The sequence below is a fragment of the Schistocerca serialis genome, unplaced genomic scaffold (genome assembly GCF_023864345.2).
Source record: "Schistocerca serialis cubense isolate TAMUIC-IGC-003099 unplaced genomic scaffold, iqSchSeri2.2 HiC_scaffold_1319, whole genome shotgun sequence".
In the NCBI taxonomy this organism is placed as follows: Eukaryota; Metazoa; Arthropoda; class Insecta; order Orthoptera; family Acrididae; genus Schistocerca; species Schistocerca serialis.
In genome coordinates this window covers 109,620-128,342 of record NW_026047535.1, presented here as the reverse complement: position 1 = coordinate 128,342, position 18,723 = coordinate 109,620, and the positions used below count along the sequence as shown (strand labels likewise).

The 18,723-nt window shown below is 39.5% G+C and overlaps 2 protein-coding genes across 2 annotated transcripts in view; one reads left to right on the top strand and one right to left on the bottom strand.

Moving 5' to 3' along the window:
* The window catches only part of LOC126439381 (ras GTPase-activating protein 1-like), a 38,432-nt gene extending 34,753 nt beyond the window's left edge, over positions 1 to 3,679 (bottom strand). Inside the window, exons 1-3 of the mRNA XM_050090563.1 lie at positions 3,316 to 3,679; positions 3,050 to 3,199; positions 2,767 to 2,973 (exon numbers count right to left, since the gene is read on the bottom strand). Of these exons, the coding sequence (XP_049946520.1) occupies positions 2,767 to 2,973; positions 3,050 to 3,199; positions 3,316 to 3,509 (551 nt within the window). The 5' untranslated portion in view covers positions 3,510 to 3,679. The remainder of the gene's footprint in view (positions 1 to 2,766; positions 2,974 to 3,049; positions 3,200 to 3,315) is intronic.
* An 85-nt stretch (positions 3,680 to 3,764) lies between these two features.
* The window catches only part of LOC126439380 (DNA helicase MCM9-like), a gene marked incomplete at its 3' end in the record, with an annotated part of 123,658 nt that continues 108,699 nt past the window's right edge, over positions 3,765 to 18,723 (top strand). Inside the window, exons 1-2 of the mRNA XM_050090562.1 lie at positions 3,765 to 4,136; positions 4,212 to 4,308. Coding sequence (XP_049946519.1) covers positions 4,106 to 4,136; positions 4,212 to 4,308 — 128 coding nt within the window. The remainder of the gene's footprint in view (positions 4,137 to 4,211; positions 4,309 to 18,723) is intronic.

Genomic DNA, 18,723 nt, shown 5'->3' with positions numbered 1-18,723 from the left:
TTAACCAGTCGTTGATCCATTGCATGTTTTCCACCCTTTTGCTATAATTTCCTACATGCTGTCTGCCTGTCTTAACAATAGTTATACGTGATAATTTATATAACATACTATAACAATTAAAAAAATAATAGGCCTGCATTACCAAAGACATTACGAAATTAGTGGATTAACAACAAGTAATAATTTTGCAGCAAAGTGCAGATCTACTGACAGCTTTTACTCAGTTACATTCTTCTGTGAAATTCAGAATGGTGAGTTTCCAAATAATTCTTACAGCAGAATTCTGCGACAGGACTTCTCAGATTACTAAGTGGTACACAGAAATGGTTGATGGAATTGACCAGTAACAATGCGAATATGACACATATCTCTTAACAGAAATTACAGAAGCATTCGTAACAGAAATATAACAGCTTAAATAACTGGACATCAAAGCCCTAAAATGTGATGGTGTTATCATTGGGTCTGTTGACCTGCTGATAATGGATGTTACTTTTAACCATGACTGAATGATGTGACGAAGGTAATGTGATGTTATAACGACTATGATTCTTGTTCTGTTATGTATTTTATGCATAACTGATTCCGATGAGGTTTATAGTCACAATTTTGATGTTTAAGGCTGAAGCAAGATGACTGGTATCAATGTGTTCCATTTTCCTCTAACTTTCTGAATATTTATGACAGTTTGCAATACTTCATCATAACAGAAATATCAGATAATGTCAACAATTAACACATGTCAATCAGCAATAATGGGAGCTAAACCTGTCCTCGCCCAAAGGGTTGATTTGAACAGTTTACCATGGACTCTACACTACAACCAGGCATTTTTAACATATGCAGATCTGTCACAGGTATAAGGAGAGATAAGCAAATAAAATATTCCAGGACTTACTTCAAACCTTTGGATATGTAATCTCAGACACCCAACTAGCCACTGACAAGCATAATCATCACATGCTTATTGATGCTTCTTATGGAAGGTAATTGATCCAGGGTCAATTTATTTTCCATTTTATTTGTTTATTAACATCATTGCACATGTGATGTGAAAACAATAGAGCAAATTTGTATAAGAAGATGCCTTGCATGTGAATATGACTAAGATGTATGTTTATCAATGTATGAGAAATTGTATCAAGTTTGAGAGTGGTTAGTCAATTCTTCAAAGTTAAACAGCAATTTTTAGTCAACAGAACATCGGAAAGATAATATTTCTTGTTAGTGAGATCATGACAAAGAGGATGACTGTTTATAGATAGTATCACTGGTGCTAAAAGGAAGCCTACTGACAATAACAAACTTTTTTTGATGAAATGGTTATTGTATTTAACGTAAGAAGGTAAGTAGCAGAAAATGGGCTGGTAGTGCTGCCCGACAACAGTAATAATCAGTTCAATTGGAACATGGTAATGTATAAAAATGGACTGTCCTGGATGGATACATTTGTGAATTTCTGAATGTATATAGATGGTGGTAGTTGGGGGGGGGGGGGGGGGGATGGTGGTGTTGAGCAAGCATATGGTTTTAGTTAATAGTTTGTGAATGGGTCAATGCATTTTAGCTGATGCTGAAGCTAATGTATTAGTACTTTGTCACCTATTCAATCTAAGTAATATCCTTGTCCAGCCATCTTTGAGTCACATCACCGTAGTCTTACTGTGTAATACCGAAATGCAAAACAAGTCCTTCGCATCTGTTCAATGAATCTTACAACAACCACCAATTTCTGCCGACAATATATAAAACTTTATTAGAGGTGCACACACTTGTAAAAGCTGTCATGTTGCACAATAGTTTCATTACAATTTCTGCAGCTTTCTGTGTGGAGGAAACCAATTTGTCATAGTAAAATTGAGGCCAAGGGAATGTTAATTGCAGATCATATCAAAATGTATTTAACTTAAATAACTGCTTCATGATCTGCATCATTTGGTTTCTCTGATGAAAGATAAATGTGTCTGAACTGTACACAAATAGTCACTATCCATCCAATATGCACTTCAGCCTGAAATCTTTTCCTACGAGCTATTCTCTGTCTGCTATCTTTTTCTACTTCCTAGTTCTCAATCTACCCCCACCCCCTCCTCCTCCTCCTCCTCCTCCCAATGCTTCATACATTTCACTCAATTAGTATATCTGGTTTTACACATCACCCAGATGTACAGCATTCACTGTAAAGCAATAGCAGGGATGTACCTGTCAACTAGATCCTGAACTGTAAAAGACAGGAAATGACCTAAATCATACCAACTCAACTTGCCTCTTCCCACAGCAATAAGCAATCTATGTCTACTTTAAGTATGTTGTTACCAGAGACACCATTTGGGGGGAGACACACACAAGGTTCAGAGACTGAAATGATAAACCAAGAAGAGGTTTTAGGAAGTATTAACCAGTATTTATAAATGAAAGTACAACTAATCTGCAAACAAAATCGGTCACTTGTTTAATTTTCTAACAACTATGCTACCATGTTTACTTTTACTGACCTAAATTAAATAAAAATACATGCACATTCTACAAAACAAAGTGTTTATATTATGTACACATGTAAATGAGCACTACCTTTCAACGAGAGAGAGAGAGAGAGAGAGAGAATAAAATAAAAGACTGCACTATCTAAAATGTGACTGCACCAAAAAGTATACCAAAACTACCCAACAAACGCCACACTGGATTGTTTCAAAATGTTTACATTTAGATGAAGAAATATAATAGCGCATGCTTAGTTGATATACCACTCAATGGAAGTAAACTCACCTTAGCTCATCTGTGTCGGGCATTTTGGTGTATGGTAAAATGGCAACAATTCTTTTCTTATCGTTTACTGGTTCAGGTGGTGGAACAGGATGCATTAACCTTTCGCGTTTCAAAAGGTCTGAGCAGCTTGTGTAGTAACCTATGAGATCAGACAGTGAATCGAACTGCCTACCACCAATGTAGAAATCACCACAGACAGCAGTTATCCTTAAACAGAAACGCAGTTCATTAGTTTGTGTCAGGATTATTAGACGGATCGTTGCTAAATCTTAAATGCTGTTACCTAAAGTGATTGATTCCTGTTCGACCAAGATACGATAACACATACGACCCTGGTTTTCTGTCACTTTCACGAACAAGGTAACTTCCCATTTTTGCTGCTTGCCATAGACGTTCTTCGGCTGTATACCGATCAAGCCGTCCATGGTACCATCTGCAAAACATTGAATTTTTTGGTCTTTTGTGATAAACAGATGATGGCATAGAAACAGTCACATACACAACCTTGCATTTTCGTGTGACAAATCACTAACAAGTCTTATCACTCACAAATTTTCAGGAGGTGCTACTACCGTTGACACATTAGCACCTTCAGCTTCTTCGGCGTCTCCCAAAAAAGGATCGAACTCCTCCCCAATAGCACCGTCGTGTCCTTCATCACTCCCTGTGCTAGGGGAACCCTGAAGCTTTTCTTTCGGCAGAATTATCCCCGTCGCCGGTCCACCCCTCACAAACTCAGCCATCTTGGCTTTAATCTTACCTTCCTATTACTAATACCTTATCATCCTTCACTCCCCACACGCCTCACGCTATAATGAAAACTGACTTCTACCCTAAACGTCAAATTATCTTTGCACTACACCAGACGAATAAACAGGTTATAATGTTTCACATCTTTGCCTGCAAACAAAGTACTATCACAGATTTTCTAACACGCGTGTTGTTGGAGAAGGGTAATTTTCATAATCACTTAAGTCACTTCTTAAGTAATAAAAGGAACTAGTTAACATAGTTGTTGTAGTATTTAGAATTCCATAACATTGCCAAAAGGATTAATGCTACGGATTTATAAACAATTGTTTGTATTGATTATGTAGCTGAAAGTTTGCACGTGCAGAGTATTCCCTTGCTGTGAGGAAACTCTCGAAGTGACAGTAACATTTTGAATCAGGGATGTGAATTTGGCCAACCTGCAAATATCGAAGTGCTTTGTTCTTCGAAAGAACGCGGGAATCACAACACAAACAAACAAGTAGAATTTTGTGATTTCTTAGATTCAAGTTCATCGAAAGACGAACAGCCACTTTATTTGCAAATATCGCGCATTTTCGTTAGTAACATGCCGACTGTGTCAGATGAACAAATCAAAGGTGCGTTACGAACCACTGAAATTACATTTAATACTCTGATGTAATTGATACACCATTTCGGCCTTTTTGTTACAGAAATCTTTCGAGAGTATGCCATTTCCAAACACAAGGATGAACTAATGGCAATACTGCAGACTTCTGACGACCTTCAGCATCATTCAGTTGTAGTTCAGTAAGTCATTCATATATACTGTTAAGAAAAGTGTGAAAGTGAAACTTTGCCTTCCGTAGCCATGTCTGAATATTAATTAAATGTACGTTATCCAGAAGAAAGTAATTGATGCTTATAGGAACATCCGAAAAATAAGATTAAAAAGTTAATGATTTCCACACATGCACATTTTCTGCTCTGTTTCCCACGTGGTTGTTATTCTCAAAGCACTTTTGATATACAATTTGTTATGAACACTCTGACTGTCCACTACCTGGAATTTCATCCTCACGAGAACTGACGATTCCAACGTATTGGTATTTAAAAAATAACTAGACAAGTCACTTCTTGAGCATAGGAAAATATGTGAATCATCATGCAGTAATTCAAACATTTATTATAAAAGTCACTTAATATTTAGTTATCCAGACAGACTCCACCATGTTAGCTAGAATTGGTATTGTTGAGATTGATTTGTAGATTGATTGTTTAGCCAGGTCACCTCTTCAGTTGACAGATGCTGTAGGTGTTCATTTCAAGAGGAATGGGAAATTACAGAAGAGTGCCATTTTTATTATTATTGCACCTGGTAGTTCAGCAGTTTCAGAAGTGATCTTGATTACAACACAGCATGTGTTATAAACATTAATTCTTACTGTGTTACTTGGATGCAAACATTTTACAATATTTTAGGAGTTAATCCAATTTTGGAATTGTTCTTGTATCAGAGCTTCATCTAAAGTGCTTTCCACTACATAAAATATCTACCAAATTGTCTGGATCATACCGCATCACTGTGATTTTTTTTTTTTTTTTTTTTTTTTTTTTTTTTTTTTTTTTTTTTTTTTTTTTTTTTCCCCGTTGTGATGAGCATTTTTAGTATAATTAACATGACAGCTTTGTAAAAGGATGCTTTACTAACTGAATAGAGCTGTATATGCACTACAGTGACTGCACATATATGAACAAGCAAGAACCACAGAGTAATAGTAAAAACAAGGAATAAACAGAAAATATTTGATAGTAATTTAAAAATTTGACACATCCCTTTAACTGATATTGACACACAATAGGAAGTTCAAATAAACAGTGACTCCCTAACTATATTAACGACATCTGATTCTACTATCTTATTGTAAAATGATATTTTGTATCTATATGCTTGGATCTAGAATTTGTCGCAAGTTTTTTGCAAACTAAATTTTTATTATTTCAGTATATTTTAAGTGACTTTGTGACACTATTTGGCTCTACCTTAGACATAACTTGTCTAAACCAGGTAAGTCTTGAAAATTTGATACCAAAACTGTGTGCCCAGCTTCGCAAGTAGAGAGCGCAGTAGACCCCCAAATTAAAGAATGGTGTGTTTGTATGCATGAACAGCTATTGATTATCAACCATTGATTTTTATTTCCCAGTGTATTAGTGGAGGCCATTATTTCTCTGGTATCATCTCTGTAAAATTCTAGCATACAGCCCATGGTTCCCTTTAAATATCTAAACATCCTATTACTGACAATGGACCTTTTTAAAACAGTGATTATATCTGTTAAGGAGACTGTCAGCAAAATATATGTCAGGTCTGGAGGTTTGCCATAGATATGGAAGACTTTTTATTGACTCCTGATAAAGCATGTGATGACTATTGATAGTTACTCCCCCTACAGTTCCTGGAACTTTAGCTGAAGCTCTTTGACTGGACACTTGTCAGCGCCATCTTGTTCTCGTGTACTGTTGTTTATGTCTCTTGCATTAGTGTAAGACCTCAATCTTACAATCAAGTTGTGAATCATTCTATTCTCCAGTAAGTAGCCTATAGGACCCAATATCCCACAAGTACACTGATGTCAGTTGATTCAACAGCTTCAAGTACAAACCAAGTTTGAGTAGTGTTGACACTGGGCTGGCTACTCTCATTCCTAATTTCTCCAGAAATTTCCTTGCATGGGATTCTTGGGATGTCCCATTTTTCTTTTTTTAATGATTTTGTGTAATTTCCATACCTATGCATTGCTACGCTGGTTCTAAGACTTTTTATCTCAAAAGTCATTTCAAAGGATTTTTGTTGTAATTCAGAAAACTTCCATCTTTTGTGAATAATAGTGTATTGTTTAAATCCATAAAAAGATTAATTCAGCCTCCATATTTTCCAGTGTAGTGACAACTGTGGTGATAACAGCATGGCTGATCTCTAGTTCTCTCAAGCTGCTATAGATAAGGGATATCTAATGGATGCATGCTTGACCAATGGTGCAAAGATTTCCCGATAATTAACTCCTTGAACTTGAGAGCACAGTTTTACCACTAGTCACATCTTAAATGTTTCTGAATATAATATAATTTGATAGATAAAAAAACCTACTCAGGTAGCGGAAGTTGGAGAAAACGCACATAAACAGGGTGCATACGACCCGGGAGATCTGGGAAAAACACAGGAATTTTTTCATCCGGGAGAAAACCGGAAAAACCCGGGAATTTTTTAGAATTCCGGGAATTTTTCATTGTTTTAGTATTCAGTTAAATTTTTGTAACTTTGACTGGTAAGAACCAATACTCTAACAAAGAATATTACTGCATCTCGCTACTGCAGATTAATACTGCAGCAATAAAAAACAAACGAGAGAAAAAAAGAAAATAAAACTTTAAGTTGCGAAGGAAATGCACCATATACAACAAAACACATTGCTCATACAAGCGTTTGCCAACAGCAAAACGCATCAAAGGCTTAACGAAGACTATTCATGACAACAAATTGCCTCCGATGAGCGTGACGTCACAATTGTTTACATTAGATTCGTTTGAGCAGTTGCGAACGAGATTATGAGCTTGTACACTTGAGTCGCGTTTCAGTAGTACCCTCTCCCGCTACTGGCTACAGAAGTGTGGCAGTTAGCAGTATAAGCAATAGCAGCAAGCAGCCAGATGCTACCCAGAAAAATTTTACTGGTGGGCCTAAGCTGCCAGATTCACGTATGCGCAACAGGCCCAGAACTAGGGGGCGGGGGCAAACAGGGGTATCTGCCCCAGGCGACAGTTTCAGTGGGGGGAGGGGAGAGGGGTCCCAAATTCATATTATTGAGGAAATGGACCTTGTTTCACAAAGCGCCTAGCATCCAGCGCTTGTTGGTATATCGATTACTCGTATGATTTTGAACGCATCCCTGTTGGTTTTTGAAAAAATTTTAAGTTGATTTCTGAAATAATCGCAAGTTGATTTTTGAATGCGTGCATAGTGTACGTGATGTCTCTGCCAGGGGAATCCCCTTCGCATCTAGAAATAAACTATCCTGCAGACCAAAGGGGACGGGTCTATATGAGCTGAGCGGAATAAAGCCGAACGGGTGAATGCCAATTGCCGTTTATGTGGTTCATTGGGTTTGCAAATGATCAGCGTTGTTATAACTACTACTGAATTCCATAGATTCAGACTACCAGAGTGGAAATAAATGAATAAAAGGAATAACAGGCAACAAATATTGCTTATTTTCTCCTCCGTGTATCCAAGAAAATGAAATTTTGACATAAAATTTTTGGCCAGACTGCCACACTGCTAAGGGCCGCTTATACAGTCCCCGGCTAGCAGCCGCTACAGTTCTATTCTGTGAGTAGTGCAGAAAACGCGTTGTACGAACACGTGATAACGCCTAACCGGAGAACAAATGTGGGTTAACTAAATCGGTGATTGTGGCAGGGAGGTGAAGTTAACCAGAGAATAAGTTTTGACACTGGCAGGAATAGTTACAGAATTAGTGATGACAAGATTGTTTGTTAGAACAAGGAAGGAGAAGAAGCGGGGACTCACACAAATTACGGAAGAATATGAAGATTCCAAATTTATATAAAAATTTCGTACTACTACTTTTCGATCTAATGCTTCAGAAGCTAGAGAGTATGAATGAAATGTGAAACTATTTCCTAACATAAAATTTTTTGCTTGTAGTTGGTCTAATAGGCATTTGATATTGGTACTTCGTGAATTATGTTCCGTCTGGTCTTGGGTTCCATTTGTATTAACAGCTTTTTTAGTATGAGACAACATCATTTCATTTTTTGAAGTGGCAAAGCGTTTGATGAACTTTGGTGAGATAATAGATCCTTTCACAAAAAGGAAAGGACACCATGTAAAGCTGCAGCAAAGTTAGAGAGAAATTAAGGACTGAAGAAATGTGTACTGTCTTGCTTGTCACTTCTCTTTACTCGTTTTATATATCCTATATTTAATTTTATGTCACACAAAACAGCACGTTATTAGCTAATAGGCTGTAAAGGCTGCAAATTTTCTGAAGAGTACTTGTTCTGCTGGTTACAAATAATCCCACCCAGTATTAATTGCGAGATTTTTTTAAAGAGGGGCAGGATGTCAAACCGGTCGACTGGGAGCAGGAGAGGCACTACAGGACATTTTAATTTCCACTGTCCTGAATATAGTTTGATGGCACCTATTACAAAATATTACATGTTTGGATTCCACAGAGCGAAATTCAGAGACGTGCGACAGAAGAATGCTGTGTGAAGAGGCGTGGCACTGCACTTTGGCACGCTTAAGACCAAATAACATGTCTTACTTTCCCTCGAGCATATATGTTTCATGTATCAGACTCTTCAGAGAGATGTGCGCTACAAAATGAACATATTTTATAAAAGTCGATTTTTTAAAATATGCAGTGTGCATGTTGCTGCACATCAGACATCTTTCCAAAACGTGTTTTTCGTCCCTGAGTTTCGTTTTCTAAAGTGCCTGGAAATTCTACGCCGGTGTATAAAACCACAACCACTGAAAGGATTGATAAGTTTTACAGTTCCGAGGAAAATTGTACTGCTACTGAACACGGAAAAAGTGTGCTTTCATCTGGGAGAAATTCTATTTTTAACCGGGAAAAATCCGGAAATTTTTTTTTCTCGTCCACGTATACACCCTGATAAAAGATGTGGATGTGTACAAGCTTTCAGAACCAGTGGTTCCTTTTCTGGCAGACAGATTGAAGGGAGAAAAAGAAGAACGAAGGAAAATCACTGACAAGCATTAGGAAATATGGAAAGTTATGGAAAGGGCACCTAGAACCCTTGCTCAGGGGATGCTTACTGGATGGGATGAGAAAGAAAGACATTAAATGTTTTTGGTACTTCTGCATTTTCAAATGTGACATTATGAACCAGAAATAAGAATTCTTTCTTCCGTGCTTTCTTTCCATCCTTATTTCTCTTCTAAGACTTCTGTGACACCCACGCCTTCATTTGGAAATCCTTCTTTCAAGTAGCAAGTAAAATGGTCAGGCCATTCGTTGAGTTTTGGTCCTCTGCTTGACCTTTGAGGTGTAACCTGCTGTTGAACTATGGATCTATTTTTTGGTTCTCATGTTCCCCATCTTATTATTCAGTTTCCATTGACTCATTGTCAAAACCACAAAAAGGTTCATTACCATTGTCTACTGATTTAATTTATTCTTCATTGTGTGGAATACTGTTGTAATGAAGGACAGCTTCGTGTTCTAATCGCAATGCATTTATTATCTTAGGTTCTTCTAACTTTGAACTCCGAAAAATCTAGTTCTCCAGGAAATTTACATCCCTCCTGACAGTTTTATCGCAAGTCTCCATATCAATGAATCGGTAGCTTTTTATTACATGGCAGTAGCCCATGAATGTCAACTTCAGTGACTTTATATCCTGCTTCTTTCAATGGGGTTTTGGAATGTGAACCATTGCAAGGCATCCTAAAATCTTAAAGTGTGAGTCTCCTGTACCAAAAATTCATATGGCGTTTTGTTTTATAGTATGGTAGACAGAGAACAGTTTGATAGGTATGCATCTGTAGACAAAGATCGAGCCCAGTACCAGTACTCCATTTACGAGGACAGTTCAATAAGTAATGCAACACATTTTTTTTCTCAGCCAATTTTGGTTGAAAAAAAAAACGGAAATTTCTTGTGGAATATTTTCAAACATTCCCGCTTCGTCTCGTATAGTTTCATTGACTTCCGACAGGTGGCAGCGCTGTACGGAGCTGTTAAAATGGCGTCTGTAACGGATGTGCGTTGCAAACAACGGGCAGTGATCGAGTTTCTTTTGGCGGAAAACCAGGGCATCTCAGATATTCATAGGCGCTTGCAGAATGTCTACGGTGATCTGGCAGTGGACAAAAGCACGGTGAGTCATTGGGCAAAGCGTGTGTCATCATCGCCGCAAGGTCAACCAAGACTGTCTGATCTCCCGCGTGCGGGCCGGCCGTGCACAGCTGTGACTCCTGCAATGGCGGAGCGTGCGAACACACTCGTTCGAGATGATCGACAGATCACCATCAAACAACTCAGTGCTCAACTTGACATCTCTGTTGGTAGTGCTGTCACAATTGTTCACCAGTTGGGATATTCAAAGGTTTGTTCCCGCTGGGTCCCTCATTGTCTAACCGAACACCATAAAGAGCAAAGGAGAACCATCTGTGCGGAATTGCTTGCTCGGCATGTGGCTGAGGGTGACAATTTCTTGTCAAAGATTGTTACAGGCGATGAAACATGGGTTCATCACTTCGAACCTGAAACAAACGGCAATCAATGGAGTGGCGCCACACCCACTCCCCTACCAAGAAAAAGTTTAAAGCCATACCCTCAGCCGGTAAAGTCATGGTTACAGTCTTCTGGGACGCTGAAGGGGTTATTCTGTTCGATGTCCTTCCCCATGGTCAAACAATCAACTCTGAAGTGTATTGTGCTACTCTTCAGAAATTGAAGAAACGACTTCAGCGTTTTCGTAGGCACAAAAATCTGAACGAACTTCTCCGTCTTCATGACAACGCAAGACCTCACACAAGTCTTCGCACCCGAGAGGAGCTCACAAAACTTCAGTGGACTGTTCTTCCTCATGCACCCTACAGCCCCGATCACGCACCGTCGGATTTCCATATGTTTGGCCCAATGAAGGACGCAATCCGTGGGAGGCACTACGCGGATGATGAAGAAGTTATTGATGCAGTACGACGTTGGCTCCGACATCGACCAGTGGAATGGTACCGTGCAGGCATACAGGCCCTCATTTCAAGGTGGCATAAGGCCGTAGCATTGAATGGAGATTACGTTGAAAAATAGTGTTGTGTAGCTAAAAGATTGGGGAATAACCTGGTGTATTTCAATGCTGAATAAAACAACCCCTGTTTCAGAAAAAAAATGTGTTGCATTACTTATTGAACTGCCCTCGTAGTTAGTTGGTATTGGAACTTCATAGAATAGGTTTTTTTTTTTTTTTTTTTTTTTTTTCGATCAATGTTTGATTAGCTGCCTCGGCAACACCGTTTTGCTCTGGAGTATATCAGACTGTAAGCTTGTAGGTGATATCTTCAGAAGCCAAAAAGCATTTTGTTTAATTGTTGACATTCCCTGTTCCATTGTCAGGCTGCAACTTTTTGAAATTTATGCATGTCTGCTTTTCCACCTTGACTTGGGCAGTCGGGTGAAAGTAAATTTGAGTAAAAACAACACACACCATTACAGTTGCTACATTGTCTTTTTCAGAGGCTTAGACTGATGCCCAGAGATTTATGATAAGGGATTGTGATCAGTTAACAGGTCGAATTTGCACATGAAACATAATGTTGCTGTACATTACTGCTAAAGCTTCCTTTTCAGTTTGGGAACAGTTGATTTGTGTTAGTTACTGCTTTGGAGGCATAAGTGATTGGGCTTTCAGAACCATCCGACAGTTTTGAGACAAAACTCCCACAGTCCTTTACTGAGAAGCATCAGCTGCAAGTCCGGTGAATACAGCAACAGACAGTGTGCTGTTATGAGACAGTCATTAAAGTGTTGAAAAATCTGTTGACAGGAAGCTGACCACACAAATTTGATGCTCTTTTTGTGCAGTTGCTGAGCGGTGAGTGATTTGTGCTGCTTGGAGAATAAACTGTGCATAACAAGTGATCTTGCCAGGATAGGACTGAATTGTTTGAGCATAGTGGGTGGTGGCATATTTGTTACGAGGGTCACTCCAAAAGAAATGCACACTGTTTTTGTAAAAATACAGTTTTCATTCTGCATCTGTGAAAGTTTTACAGTGTGTAGATACATCCTTCCTGCTTGTTTTCAAACTTAGTTCAACCTGTTCCCATAGGTGGTGCCGTCACAGCATGTCTTCAAGATGGCTGCTACTCTTGACGTTCATCAGAAGCAACGTGCTGTCATATAATTCCTGTGCTGTGAAAACGAGCCAGTGGGAAACATCCACAAGAGGTTGAAAAAGGTGTATGGAGATGCTGCTGTCGATCGCAGTACAGGTAGTCGGAGGACAAGCAGGTTACGTGATGAAAGCGAGCATGGCAATATTGAGGATTGTCCTCGCAGCGGCATTCCTCGTACTGCACACACTCCAGGCAATGTGCAGAGAGTTAACGAATTGGTGACTGCTGACAGACGCATCACAGTGAACGAATTGTCACGCTACGTTGGGATAGGGGAAGGAAGTGTTTGCAGAATACTGAAAGTGTTGGTGTTAAAAAGGGTTTGTGCCTGGTGGGTTCCCAGGATGTTGACAGTGGCTCAAAAGGAAACAAGAAAAACAGTATGCAGCGAACTTTTGGGACAGTACGAGAAGGGTGGAGATGAATTTCTTGGAAGAGTTGTGACACGTGATGAAACATGGCTCCATCATTTTTCACCAGAGACGAAGAGGCAATCAATGAAGTGGCATCATGCAAATTCACCCAAGGAAAAAAAAAAATTCGAAACCACACCTCCTGCTGGAAAAGTTAGGGCTACGGTGTTTTTTGATTCCGAAGGACTCTTGCTTGTGGACATCATGCCAAGTGGAACCATCATAAATTCTGATGCATATGTGATGACACTGAAGAAACTTCAAGCTCGACTAAGTCGTGCTCGACCACATCGGCAAAAGCAGGATGTTTTGCTGTTGCACCACAATGCACGGCCTCATGTCAGTCAAAAAACCATGGAAGCGATCACAAAACTCAGATGAACAACACTGAAACACTTTCCTTACAGTTCTGGCCTGGCTCCATGTGACTACCATCTCTTTGGGAAGCTGAAAGACTCTCTTTGTGGAACAAGATTTGAAGATGATGACTCTCTTGTGCACACTGCCAAGCAGTGGCTCCAACAGGTTGGTCCAGAATTTTACTGTAAGGATATACAGGCGCTGGTTCCAAGATGGCGTAAGGCAGTTGAGAGGGATTTAAATTATGTGGAGAAATGAAATATTGTTCCTAAAGGATGTATCTACACACTAAAACTTTCAAACTTGTAGAATACAAGATGGATTTCAAAAACAATAGTGTGCATTTCTTTTGGAGTGATCCTTGTATTATGTTAATGTGTCCCAGTACCCTTGATGGTGGGGATTTTCCTTGGGTATATAACACTGGGGCAAAAAAACTGCAGTTGTCTTATTGACACCATAAGCTCCTTTGACACTTTAATTTCATTAGTGAATGTAGGCTGAACATTGGAAGCAATCTTGAAAGTTTTTGCAATCGTAAGAACTTCACTAAGACTAGGACTGAATATGACTCATGCCTTAGTCATGACTTCCCTGTTTTAGGTTAGCCATACAACCACTTCACAAATTTAGCAAGTTGCCTGTAGGGGAAACAGTGACTGTTGAAATTAAGTTTTTCAGGAAACCACAAGTCACACCCAGTATGTTTTATTGATTGGTTTCACTCAGTTTAAGAACAACATAATCAGAAACTGTGGAATTTATACTGTAGAATAAACAAAGTGTGATAATATGGAATCTTAAATTGATGTGAAAGCTCATATTCCAGTTGCAATGTGGGAACTTACATTTTAAGTACAGTAGTTGGCTGATTAGACTGCAGTTACCAGAGATTATCACAGTCATGGCACTGTAGATTACTTCTGGCTGACCTAGCTCATTGCAAGAGGTGTGACCCATGTGAGACATCAGTTCTGCCACCTCTTGGGGCCAGTCGCCCTGTTATATCAAGGTTCAGCATATCTGAACTGCTGTGATATCCACTGTAGGTGGGGCACCACATACATAAGAAGAAATTACCACCATGATAAAGTAAGAGAAATGAGAGCCAACACAGAAAAATATAGGTTGTCATTTTTCCCGGATGCAGAGCGGAATGGTGGAGAAATGGCCTGAAAGTGGATTTGTGAATGCTTATGAGTGATGAATAAAATCTTCCACACTAGCTGTTAAAATACTTGGCAATACAGACGCATTCGATTCCACCTGTCTGCTTTGACCAATTATGTCACCAATATGGTGGAGACGACCATTCTCAACCTTTCAATATGGCACCTGTGATGTCATTACATAGACGACAACAAACACGAAAATATATATAAAACCAACACACACATCTCTCTCCAAAAATATAAACAAACTAACGGGACCAGCGCGGGAAATTGGGGGCTTTTGGGGAGGGACAAACTAAATATAAACACATACAGACACAAACTAAGATCCGAAACCACACAAAACAATGACATAAAAACACCACAAAATTCCCAAGTTCCGCTACACTTACAATATCAACAGGAATCGGTCACTTCCCTTCACCTATGTAGCTCAACCACAGTTGTCGATACCACAAAATAAAAACCAACTACTCCAAAAATTATAACCACACCGCAACTATCGATACCAAAAACAACAAAAATTGGAATCGGACACTTCCCTTGACCTATATAGGTCAACAGCAATCCACGATACCAAAGTACACACAGCTACGATGGCACATTGGACTCGAACACTTCCCTTGACCTATACAGGTCAACAACAGCTCATGATACCAAAACACACATAGCTACAATGACAAATTACAATCAGTCACTTCCCATGACCTATGCAGCTCAAATACAACTGACGATACCAAAAAAATTGAAATCGAGTACTTTCCCCTGATGATCATGATGATGAAGTCACATACTCCGTGACGGATCATAGGGGAACGATGCAGGAGGCCCGCACCGCCGTACTAGGCAAGGTCCTAGTGGAGGTGGTTTGCCATTGCCTTCCTCCGACCGTAATGGGGATGAATGATGATGATGAAGACGACACAACAACACCCAGTCATTTCGAGGCCAGAAAAATCCCTGACCCCACCGTGAATCGAACCCGGGACCCCTTGCTCGGGAAGTGAGAACGCTACCGCAAGACCACGAGTAGCGGACTTTCCTTTAAGATACATAAATCAACCACAAGTGCCGATACCAAAACATCAACCACCAACACATGCAGTAAATAACACCGACCCAACAACACATAAAAACCCCACCGAACATCATTAACACGCGAGCAATAGATTTTTTTAAAAAAGTTCCGGCGCTACACACTAACCCCCAGCTCGCATATTCTGCTTGCATACGCCGCATTTCACTATCTCCGTCACAAGCCCAAAAAGTTACAGAAACTTAATGATGGACAACATGTCGTCCCCCATGTCAGTGCGCAGACACGCACTATCAAACTTAGAAGTCATATCCATAACTAACAAAAGAAGCCACAAATTGAATTAAACGACTTACTGCGCAACAAACAGCAAACCAATAACTTCAAACGACACCGCTATAACATAAACACAACAAACACTTAATTCTTAACTCAGTGAAACTAATTTCCGTTCTTCTATAACAGTCACGACCGATAAATGCACACTTCAAGCACCGACACCCAAATGAACCGAATACACCACCAGAGGACACCACCAACTGCAACAAGACGACATCTGCAAACACAACTCTCTCATAAACTAAACCTCACGCCGTCATGACATCATGCAACACAACACACACCCTTAAATCACAGCAATCCACTTCTTCCTGGTCATGAGTCACAGCAGCAACTAAATCAGCATCAGTAAGGTTCTTGACACATGCCCCATCTGCTGCCATCCACTCATCTACGTCTCCTTCACTAGCTTCTTCACACTCCTAGATTGTCTGTATCACTTGTAGTAGATCTTCCTCTTCATTTTCATCTAGGTTGTTCTGAACTTCGAGAGGTGTCCACAGTTTTCTCCACTATTTTTTCAGGGTATTTTCTGAAATATTCTGCCTTGCCTCAGCGGCCCAATAAACAACATACTTCATGTTGTTTTTTTTTTATTTTGTCCACTAAAGGAATGCTATCATCTTGGATCAGCATTCTTAAAAACTGTTTTCTGTAAATCAGTTTTAATGTTTGCAGCACACCCTGATCCATCAGCTGAAGAAGTGGTGTAGCATTCAGTGGCAAAATCTTTGCCACAGTTTCTCCATCACATAATTTCTCAGTGCTGGGGTGAGATGGTGCGTTATCAATCAAAAGGATTGCAGGGGAGACAAATGATTTTCCTTAGAAAACCGTCGAACAGAGGGAACAAACTGGACGTGAAACCGTTCTGTGAACAGCTTACCATCCATCCATGCTTTTTTCTAGTTGCAATAATATACAGGCAGGGTCATCACGTTGCAGTTTTTAAAAGCTCTGGGCCTAGCAGATTTGCCGATCAGCATTAAAGGCATCTTGGGATTACTAGCAGCATTGCTGCATGCTAATAAAGTCACATGATCTTTGCACGTTTTAAAACCAGCAGCTTTGCTCTGCAGCAATGAACAGCAAAATTGTAGTAAGTGATAAACTTTTTTTCCTTTCATCATTATGTATGGGGTGTCAGCTAGAAAAGTTTCATAAAGTTTTGAAATTATGTGTAAAGTTTGTTGCAGTTCACTAAGTGCTCTCGCTTTCAGATACTGGTTGAATGAAACTAGATGTTTGAGCATTGTGGTATACACTGCTTTGTCACCCTCACCCTGCACTGCTTCTTCACTCGTAGCCATGCCTGACCTCTTTGATAGGCATGTGGTTCTTACTCCCATGGTGATTCTTTTCAGACAGTAGGTGGTATGTATGCCAAGTTTGGTTGAAATTGGTCCAGTGGTTTTGGGGGAGATGTGGAACATATGTACATAGATGATGAAGCAACCTTGGGTTGCAAAAGCTTGAAATTTGTGTGTGTGTTTGTGTATTTTTTATTGTGTCTATCTACCAGCGCTTTCTCGTTCGGTAGTCACAATATCTTTGTTTTTTATAGATACATGCTTACATATTTATAACATTCCTGAATATCTTTTTCACTGTGATACAGATTTGATGAAAAATAGCCTACACAGTGACCTTAGCTGCATTGAAGTTATCAGTGGAAACCCCATAAAAATCCATCTAGTAGTTTTGGTGATTAGTGTGTTGGGGCAGATAGATAAGAAAGTTTTATAATATCTTTTTTATGTGCTCCAGCCATGCCCCAAACTGTGCTCAAGCTACCTCGAAAACCCCATGAAAATTAGTCTTGTAGTTTTGGAGATTATCATGTTAAAAGACAGACAAACAGTTGCAATGGTTTTAAAGATTTATTTTTAGTACACAGATTACCAATCATTTACTGCCACTTCCTTGTCATATTCTTTATATCGGGGGTTCCCAACAAAATTTTCTCGAGGACCCCCTCATCGAGCATGATTTGTACCTTCTCATATCACAGTATCAAGTACCAAAAAAAGCCAAATTAAGAGTCTTTTTATACATTTTCTATTTTTGATATTTAGAGAAAACATTGACGTATTCATTATTGAAAAAAATATTGAGCTTAAAACTGCTCGTGCAGGAAGTGGCCAAAACAAAAAATCTGTTATCATACGAAATATATTTGGGTCTTCAAATATGTCTGTTTGTGTCTGTATATGTGTGGATGGATATGTGTGTGTGTGCGAGTGTATACCCGTCCTTTTTTCCCCCTGAGGTAAGTCTTTCCGCTCCCGGGATTGGAATGACTCCTTACCCTCTCCCTTAAAACCCACATCCTTTCGTCTTTCCCTCTCCTTCTCTCTCTCCTGATGAGGCAACAGTTTGTTGCGAAAGCTTGAATTTTGTGTGTATGTTTGTGTTTGTTTGTGTGTCTGTCGACCTGCCAGCACTTTCATTTGGTAAGTCACATCATCTTTGTTTTTAGAAATATATTTAATATATTTTTTATTCTAATAACATCTTGCGGACCCCTCTGGCATAGCTCGTGGACCCCAGGGGGCCTGCGGACCACCTGTTGAGAACCACTGCTTTATATTCTTTCGCACATTTTCCCTTTCAGCTTCTCACCTCTTTACCAACTGTGTCTCAATAGAACAGTGATAGACAATGTAGGAAAAGATAGATCACTACTTACCATGAAGAAGACACGTCAGATTGCAGATAGGCACGATTAAAAGCCGCTCACATAGCTTACAGCCACAGCCTTTTTCAGTAAAACACACACACACACACACACACACACACACACACACACACACACACACACACACACACACACAATGCAAGCACACCTCACCCACACACGATCCTCAACTCCAGCATCTCAGGCCATAATCCCTACCTTGAGTTTCCATTGTTTGGTTTGATAGGTATAGTTCAGAATAACAGTACCAC